Raw genomic sequence first — 10,000 nt, forward strand, 5'->3', positions numbered from 1 at the left:
ATAATGTAAGTGTATTTGGCCTTCACTTTACTCAAAAACAAATGTAGCCTATTTTTAAGATTTACACATTTTTAATTTCATAACAAAATTCCATCAAATTGAATCAAGTAATCTTTAAGAAAAAATGTTATTAATAAAATGTAAATTTATTCAAGTTAAATTAAATTTTGTTAAACTTGACTCAATTTGGTGGAATTTTGTTATGAAATTAAGATGCGTAGATCTTAAAAATTGTTTTAAAAAAAAGCTAAATATTTTTTGAGTGTTGTTATAAGCAGGTGAAACCATCTAAATATCTTTGGTAATTTTTGCTTCTAGTAAATATATCTTGTTTTAAGGAAGTTTGAATTATTTTACTGGAAAACAAGACACAGATCCTCAATAAGTATGTGATTTTTTTTTTTTTTTTTTTTTTTTTTGCAGTATACTGATCATAAACAGACACTGCAAACTAAAATATCCCTGTACGCTTCATTGTTCAGTATGGGAAGGTTGTCTTCCGTACACCTGGTTAAGGGCTTTGAGGTCATAAAATATTGCATAGCAGCCCACCACTATCATTAATTATTCTGAAGATAAATAATTCAAAATATCATGAGAATATACAGTGAAATCCAAAAGTCTGAGGCCACTCCTGTTGTTAAATTTAATTGCAATTTAATTGCAATTTAAAGGAATATCCCAGGTCCAATACAAGTTAAGTTCAATCGACAGCATTTGTGCCATAATGTTGATCACCACAAAATTAATTTAGACTCGTCACTCCTTTTCTTAAAAAATACAAATAAAAAAAGCAAAAATTTGGGTTGCAATGGAAGTCAACTGGGCCAATCCGTAAACGTTAAAATCAGTGTTGGGTGTAATGCATTACTAAGTAATTAATTACTATAATTAAATTACTTTTTCATTGAAAAAAGTAAGGGTTTACTCTTAATTTTTCAGTAATTTAATTACAGTTACTTCTGATGTAACTGTGTTAAATATTGTATAGACTATAGAATGATTATATATAAAACAATAGTGAATTTAAAATTGAAATTTAATGTCTAATGTTAAAATATATGTTATCTAATTTAACGCTGCCCCTTTAAATTCTTTGGCCAGCTCATGAATAATATATTGGATTTTATATGATTTATTTGAAAGAATTAGAAGAACAGTTTCATGTCTATCCTTGTATTTTTCATCCGGTCGAGGTTGATCAGGGGTTTTACAAAGTAATTAGTAACAAGTAATGCAGTTACTTTTCAGACAGAGTAATCTAATTACAATGTAGAAGATGTAATTAGTTGTTAGTAATTAATTACTTTTTTATAGTAACTTACCCAACATTGGTTAAAATACTCACTATTTTAAAAGTATAGACACAAGACATAAACAATATGTGTGTTAACATGATTTTACTGTGATAAAATCACTTACTAACCACATCTGTGGAAAGGTATAGCCAATTTTATAACTTTGTTGCCATGACGATGTAATGGCGCAAAACTAAAACCTAAAACGACTGTAAAAATGATGATTTAAACAACTTTATAGCTCAAATAACACATGAGTTTTAAAAGTGCTTTTATAAAATTATAAGCTTCACATTTCTGACTTTAAACCCTCCAAAAATTGGCCCCATTGACTTCCATTGTAAGTGCTTTTTTAAAGAAAAGGAGGAACGAGTCAAATGTAATTTTTGTGGCAATCAATATTATGCCACAAATGCTGTTGATTGAGTTTAACTTGTATTTAACCTAGAATATTCCTTTAATGCATTTATTTTCATTGAAATGTAAATATTCTGCATAACAATTTGAGAAAATTCTTTTTGTATTCGGTCTTTCGCTCTTTTGCTTTAATAACAGCAGCACTGGAACTGACATGAATAAACCTGATGACCATGTTCTCCAGCATGATTTGAAAATGTTCTCAAAAACATGTGTACTGGGGGTCTGGTTATCTCAGCGAGTAAAGACGATGACTAGCACACCTGGAGTCGCGAGTTTGAATCCAGGGTGTGCTGAGTGACTCCAGCCAGGTCTCCTAAGCAACCAAATTGGCCCGGTTGCTAGGGTGGGTATAGTCACATGGGGTAACCTCCTTGTGGTCGCTATAATGTGGTTCTCGCTCTCGGTGGGGCGTGTGGTGAGTTGTGCATGGATGCCACGGAGAATAGCGTGAAGCCTCCACACGCGCTATGTCTCCATGGTAACGCGCTCAACAAGTCACGTGATGAGATGCGCGGATTGACGGTCTCGGACGCGGAGGCAACTGAGATTCGTCCTCCACCACCCGGATTGAGGCGAGTCACTACGCCACCACGAGGACTTAGAGCGCATTGGAAATTGGGCATTCCAAATTGGGAGAAAAAGGTGTACTAAAAATGGAAGTTAATACGATCAGTGGCACTTCTTAACTTACATTTGATTAGTCACCTAGAAATCTTCTTAATTCTGAGTCATAATTGTTCTTTGTTTAAATTTGTTCTTTTTCAAAAAACTTTATTTCCAGGTTTAAATGAAATGCATCCCAGATTTTCGACTTTTGGACCCCACTGTATAATTCATGCAAGTCATAAATCAACTCCTAAAACACTTTAGTTTAAATCTGAACACACAGTAAATGTGTACATTTTTCTCCTCAGTAAAGCTTCACAGCATATAAGCACACTTTTAAGATGTTATTATTGCAAATATATTCATTTAAAAGAGCCAAAAATGGTTGCGAGTAAGAGAGAAACATGAAACATGGCAGTGTTGTAGTTTTAAATGAGGGTGCGGTTCTGCCCCAGAGAGCTACAGGTCACTCTCTCCAAAGAGGGCAGTAGATAAAGCGGTGTAGTCCAAAGCTCCCGGGACTCCATCAGGTCCTGTATAAGGGGGCATTCTGGAGATGCAGTACTCCGCTTGCTCCGGGGGCAGCTCACGACGGAGTTCATCCATCAGAATATACGGCTGAAAATAAATGCAAAAATAAAATGGATATTTGCCATATCAGTTAAATACTAATATTGAGTGTCTATAAATGTGTAAATGTTGTGCAGACCAGTAAATCAACGTACCTTATCCGCAGCCAGGATTCTAAAGGAAGCAACGACCTGTTCGGCAGTATCTGTGTCTCCGGTCTCACGAGTCATAAAGTCCACAAAGGACTGAAACGACACCGTACCAGAACCGTTCGGGTCGACCAATGACATGATGCGCGCAAACTCTGCTTCCCCCTGTGGAGAGAGAGAGAAACACAAAGATGAAGTTCCAATCTAAATGAAAAATCACATTGAATGGAACTGCTCGTGCTGTATGTGCATGCATCCATTGGCCATATATTTATGGATTTTTAACCTTAGTAACGTCACAGAAATGGAAGAAGCTGCTGTTTTGTATTTACCAGATCATAACCCATGGAGATCAGACAGGCCCTGAAGTCGTCTGTTTCCATACCGCCCTTCTTCTTCTACAGGACCGAGAGAAAACAAAACATAAAGAATGCACATGTTAACAAATGCAGGTGCGTATGGAGGAAAGCAACACTTAACTGGTTTAACAAATGCAAGTTTTGGTGAAATGAGAAATAAGGTGCAACAGTCTGGTTCCGGAAATATACTGTATATAAAAAAAACCATTCATTTTCTACATAGGCGAAGTGATTATTAACAATACATTATAAACTTTTAAAGACAGACCTACCGTGAACTCTGAGATTGTTAATCAGTGAGATACAGTTGAAGTCAGAAGTTTACATACACTTTAGCCAAATTCATTTAAACTCAGTTTTTCACCAGTCCTGATATTTAATCATAGAAAACATTCCCTGTCTTAGGTCAGTTAGGATCACTACTTTATTTTAAGAATGTGAAATGTCAGAATAATAGTAGAGAGAATGATTTATTTAGGTCAGAAGTTTACATACACTTTATTAGTATTTGGTAGCATTGCCTTTAAATTGTTTAACTTGGGTCAAATGTTTTGGGTATCCTTCCACAAGCTTCTCACAATAAGTTGCTGGAATTTTGTCCCATTCCTCCAGACAGAACTGGTGTAACTGAGTCAGGTTTGTAGGCCTCCTTGCTCGCACACGCATTTTCAGTTCTGTCAAACCTCAATCAGATTGAATTCATGGCTTTGTGATGACCACTCCAATGCCTTGACTTTGTTGTCCTTAAGACATTTTGCCACAACTTTGGAGGTATGCTTGGGGTCGTTGTCCATTTGGAAGACCCATTTGCGACCGAGCTTCAACTTCCTGGCTGATGTCTTGAGATGTTGCTTCAATATATCCACATAATTTTCCTTCCTCATGATGCCATCTATTTTGTGAAGTGCACCAGTCCCTCCTGCAGCAAAGCACCCCCACAACATGATGCTGCCACCCCCATGCTTCACGGTTGGGATGGTGTTCTTCGGCTTGCAAGCCTCACCCTTTTTCCTCCAAACATAACGATGGTCATTATGGCCAAACAGTTCAATTTTTGTTTCATTAGACCAGAGGACATTTCTCCAGAAAGTAAGATCTTTGTCCCCATGTGCACTTGCAAACTGCAGTCTGGCTTTTTTATGGCAGTTTTGGAGCAGTGGCTTCTTCCTTGCTGAGCAGCCTTTCAGGTTATGTCGATATAGGACTCGTTTTGCTGTGGATATAGATACTTGTCTACCTGTTTCCTCCAGCATCTTCACAAGGTCCTTTGCTGTTGTTCTAGGATTGATTTGCACTTTTCACACCAAACTACGTTCATCTCTAGGAGACAGAATGTGTCTCCTCCTTGAGCAGTATGATGGCTGTGTGGTCCTATAGTGCTTATACTTGCGTACTATTGTTTGTACGGATGAACGTGGTACCTTCAGGCGTTAGGAAATTGCTCCCAAGGATGAACCAGACTTGTGGATGTCCACAATTTTTTTTCTGAGGTCTTGGCTGATTTCTTTTGATTTTTCCATGATGTCAAGCAAAGAGGCACTGAGTTTGAAGGTAGGCCTTAAAATACATCCACAGGTACACCTCCAATTGACTCCAATTAGCCAATTAGCCTATCAGAAGCTAATTGGATAATTGTCAAAATCATTGACATCATTTTCTGGAATTTTCTAAGCTGCTTAAAGGCACAGTTATCTTAGTGTATGTAAACTTCTGACCCACTGGAATTGTGATATAGTCAATTAAAAGTGAAACAATCTGTCTGTAAACAATTGTTGGAAAAAGTACTCGTGTCATGCACAAAGTAGATGTTCTAAACGACTTGCCAAAACTATAGTTTGCTAATATTAAATCTGAGTGGTTAAAAAAGAGTTTTAATGACTTCAACCTAAGTGTATGTAAACTTCTGACTTCAACTGTATGCTTATGTTGAAGCCATCAGTCCACGTAAAAACAAAAATTGCATTTAATTGCAGAACTCCAGGTAAAAAACTACATTACCCATAATTCTCAAGAGAAAAATCCACCAATCAGAGAAATGCAGTGAACAAAGTGTGTCAAAAGAGCTCTACAGCTCCGCCCACTCCCATTAATACACTGTGACTGATGCAATCGAGTCGCTCTCCCTACACTCTTAAACTACTTATATATTTATAAATATCTGAACATGTGTTCGTATTACCCGGTCAAAGTGTGTGAAGGAAGATCTGAAGCTGTTGAGTTGTTGTTGGCTGATGCCTTTAGCGTCACGCATCAGAATCTGAGTCTCGATCTCGTTGATGGTGCGAGCGATCGTGGTGAGCAGTACCTCCCATCCCACACGGATGTGCTGCAGTTGCCATGGAGACACAACTGAAGTTAGAGAGTGATCTGTGTGTTAATCTGTGTGTGTATGTGTGTGTGTGTTTGTGTGTGTACCTCCATAGTGTAGTTAGTGTGTTTGTTGTCAAATATAAGAGACTCTTGGATGACTTGGTGGTCCTCCTCTAGTTTGTCTATGTTTGGTTTGTACTTGATGATGACGTGCTCGTATTGTTTCATTTGAGTCATCTGATCTTCCAGCGTTCCACCCAAATCCACCAAACTGTGAGCGATTTCCTGCATTCAAACCAAAAATGAAAAAATGAAAATTCTCATCATTTACTCACCCTCATTCTGTCCCAGATATGTTTGACTTTCTCTCTTCTGCAGAACACAAGTGAAGATTTTTAGAAGAATATTTCAGCTCTGTAGGTCCATACAGTGCAAGTGAATGGTGACCAGAACTCAGAAGCTCCAAAAAGCACATAAAGGCAGCATAAAAGTAATCCACTTCTTTAATCCATGTCTTCAGAAATGATATGATAGGTGTGGGTGAGAAACAGATAAATATTTAAGTCCTTTTTTACTATAAATCTCCACTTTCACTTTCACATTCACATTCTTTTGTTTTTGGCAATTTGCATTCTTTGTGCATATCGCCACCTACTGTTTGGGCTGGTCAAATGTGGAGATTTATAGTAAAAAAAAGGACTTAAATGTTGATCTGTTTTTCACCCACATCTATCATATCACTTCTGAAGACATGGATTAAACCACTGGAGTCACATGGATTACTTTTTTGCTGCCTTTATGTGCTTTTTGGAGCTTCAAAATTTTGGCACCCATTCACTTGCATTGTATGGACCGACAGAGCTGATATATTCTTTAAAGAAATCATAATTTGGGTTCTGCAGAAGAAAGAAAGTCACACATCTGGGATGGCATTAGAGTGAGTAAATCATGAGAGAAGTTTCACTTTTGGGTGAACTATCCCTTTAATATGACTGTGCAATTGAAGAAATCATTGTACAAAATGAATGAATTAATTAATTAATGAACGTTACATTTATATAGCGCTTTTCTGACACTACACTCAAAGCGCTTTACACAGTGAATAGGAGACTCTCCTCAAACACCACCAGTGTGCCGCATCCACAGTGCCATAGTGCGCCAGTACACTCGCCGCACACCAGATATTGGTGGAGAGGAGAGAGTAGAATTACTGAGCCAATTAATGGATGGGGATTGTCAACTCAGACTGATGAAAGCAATTAGTCCTGACAAATATCCATACCTACAGCTGTTCTCTACAGAACATCTGGCCATAAATATTTCTTTACAACATATGAAACTGTATCTTGCATTATTGCATTAACATTTTTGACTTAATGACAGGAATATGTTGCCAATAGAGTTCTGGAGTTTAGACAAAAAAAGGAAAAAGAAACAATTTTTGGCTTCCAAGGTAACTGTCTGATGGTACATTATAAATTGTGTGACAATCACTATTTTGTTCTTTAAAATGTTTGTACCTCTTGCATCTGTGCAGTTGCTAAAACACTGATTAGACAGCTGTTTATTTACTTGCCAAAGCTAATTTACACTTACATTTGGTGCTTGGTGAAGGTTCATTGTGGACACCATGAGGTCTGTTGTTAAGATTTATTGCTATGTCTGTGTGTCTTTGTTTTGTGTGTGTTTGTGACCTCCATGCGTGTCTGTATCCAGGGTCCGATGATGTTCGCCTGAGCAGCAAACTGACGTCTCAGTCTCTCGTTAACATACTGTCTGGATAATTCCTCCTGTAGAGTGCTGTCTCTCTGAGGAACCAGCTTCTTCACCTACACACACACACAAACACACTATCACACTATTGTCAGGGTTGCTACCTGTCCCATATTTTGCCTGAAATGAAGTCCTGCACGTGCCGTGTTGATTTCTTCTGAATTATAATCTGGCACTGACTCATTTGTCTTTCTAAAGCTAATTTCATATCGAACATTTTCTTTTAATCCTAAATAAATTAAATAATAATAAATTCAATTTTTATTTAATAAATGATAATTAATTAAATACTATTTCTATACCTTTAATATTAGATAATATTATTAGTTCTTTAATATATTATTTAATATCTTAAATAAATATAATTTTCACACTTTTTGCATAATTACAGCTTGATTGAAAATGATGGCCAATAAAAAGTGATATTTCTCTTGATTTTTCTTAGTCTCACATTTCATCTCAAGCATGATCTTCACTGACACTTTTGTCCACTTGGTTATCAAGTACACTAACTTTTGAACAAACTTTATTAGGGGTTAAAAATTGTTTGGGGTAGTGGAAATTTGTTGTGCGACAAAACTGATAAAAATCATTTTCGGGGTCTAGGTAGCTCAACAAGTATTGACGCTGACTATCACCCCTGGAGTCGCAAGTTCGAATCCAGGGCGTGCTGAGTGACTCCAGCCAGGTCTCCTAAGCAACCAAATTGGCCCGGTTGCTAGGGAGGGTAGAGTCACATGGGGTAACCTCCTCGTGGTCGTGATTAGTGGTTCTCGCTCTCAGTGGGGCATGTGGTAAGTTGTGTGTGGATCGTGGAGAGTAGCATGAGCCTCCACATGCTGTGAGTCTCCACAGTGTCATGCACAACGAGTCACATGATAAGATGCGCGGATTGACGGTCTCAGAAGCGGAGGCAACTGAGACTTGTCCTCCGCCACCCGGATTGTAACCACGCCACCACGAGGACCTACTAAGTAGTGAGAGGAGGTATGAACACACAGGAACACATACTGTATATGCACATGCACACACACCTTCTCCCACTTCTGGTTGATCTGTTCAGGTGTGATGGTGCAGTAGATGTTGGTGAGGTTAGTGGAGAGGCCGTAACTCTGAACGATCTTCTGCACCTCATTACAAATGCTCAGGATCGCTTGACGCTCACTGTCGGCCTCAGGTAACGTCACTTTAAACTGATCATGTCCTGAGATCAGTTTCTACAAGAGAGATATGAGATATTCTTATCTATCTTAATCAGTTACTTTGCTTTTCTTAACTTATATATGCTGTTGCACTATTGTTCATTGTATGCAATGATACCACACATGCTTCAGCAATATGAATGTACACTTATTTGCCTTGCCAATAAATGAGAGAGAGTTATAAAGTGTGCAAGCTCTTCACCTGAACTTCCTCCACTGAGTGCACAATGAACATGTCCTGCAGATCCTCCATGGCTCCATCCATCCAGTTATTGAACGGAGCGGATCTTTTCGCAAACTCTAGAAACAGCTGATCGATCGTTTCCAGGAGCTTCTCTGTCCTCTTGCAAACAAACACACAATTATTTCAGTTTAGGGAAGGCATGCTTTACGACAAAGAAATCTGTGTGTGTTTGTTCCATGAGTGAATCAGGGTGATACAATCGCATAACTGTGTTCTGGAACAATGGTCAATCATCAGTTTAATTCTAATTAATATGTCACACAGTCCCTTAATAAATAGTTTCACTTTCTTCAGATTCAGAGTTTAATGCAATAAAACTGGATCTTCATTTTAAAAATGTAAAGAACCAATTAACACTCCTTTCATTAAACATAAGCATAAAATCAAACGGAAACTTGCTATTTGATAGCTGTTTAAGGGGCATAAAAAATAATGTTACTCAAGATAAAAAACAATGAAAACATGCTTGTATTTTTCATTTGAAAAGAACTGTTATTTAGGAAGTCAGGAATAGCAATTGGATTTTCATTATCCAGCTTTGAAATCAACAATGAGAAAATGTCTCTATATATAATCTAGGGATGTACGATTTATACCTCCTCATAAATGAGAAGGCATAGCCTTAACCTAATTAAATCTGCCATCCTAAGGCATGGGCCGAAGTGCATTGGCAGGGCACAAAAGCACAAAATTGCATGTGGCCGACACATCTGAAATGTACGTTTGCAACATGTGTTATTGACGTTGACTATCACCCCTGGAGTCGTGAGTTTGAATCCAGGGCGTGCTGAGTGACTCCAGCCAGGTCTCCTAAGCAACCAAATTGGCCCGGTTGCTAGGGAGGGTAGAGTCACATGGGGTAACCTCCTCGTGGTCGCTATAATGTGGTTCTCGCTCTCGATCTCGCTCTCGGTGGGGCGTGTGGTGAGTTGTGCGTGGATGCCGCGGAGAATAGCGTGAAGCCTCCACACGCGCTACGTCTCCGCGGTAACGCGCTCAACAAGCCACGTGATAAGATGCGCGGATTGACGGTCTCAGACGCAACTGAGATTCGTCCTCCGCCACCCGG

The 10,000-nt window shown here is 38.4% G+C and overlaps 1 protein-coding gene across 1 annotated transcript in view; it reads right to left on the reverse strand.

Moving 5' to 3' along the window:
• LOC127426649 (alpha-actinin-2-like) overlaps window positions 1-10,000 on the reverse strand; it is a 40,187-nt gene that overhangs the window by 201 nt on the left and 29,986 nt on the right. The window contains exons 14-21 of the mRNA XM_051673589.1: window positions 8,890-9,030; window positions 8,520-8,702; window positions 7,407-7,541; window positions 5,818-5,997; window positions 5,582-5,728; window positions 3,376-3,441; window positions 3,050-3,208; window positions 1-2,942 (exon numbers count right to left, since the gene is read on the reverse strand). The exon at window positions 1-2,942 is cut by the window's left edge and continues 201 nt beyond it. Of these exons, the coding sequence (XP_051529549.1) occupies window positions 2,784-2,942; window positions 3,050-3,208; window positions 3,376-3,441; window positions 5,582-5,728; window positions 5,818-5,997; window positions 7,407-7,541; window positions 8,520-8,702; window positions 8,890-9,030 (1,170 nt within the window). The 3' untranslated portion in view covers window positions 1-2,783. The remainder of the gene's footprint in view (window positions 2,943-3,049; window positions 3,209-3,375; window positions 3,442-5,581; window positions 5,729-5,817; window positions 5,998-7,406; window positions 7,542-8,519; window positions 8,703-8,889; window positions 9,031-10,000) is intronic.

Source organism: Myxocyprinus asiaticus, chromosome 36 (genome assembly GCF_019703515.2).
Source record: "Myxocyprinus asiaticus isolate MX2 ecotype Aquarium Trade chromosome 36, UBuf_Myxa_2, whole genome shotgun sequence".
NCBI lineage: Eukaryota > Metazoa > Chordata > Actinopteri > Cypriniformes > Catostomidae > Myxocyprinus > Myxocyprinus asiaticus.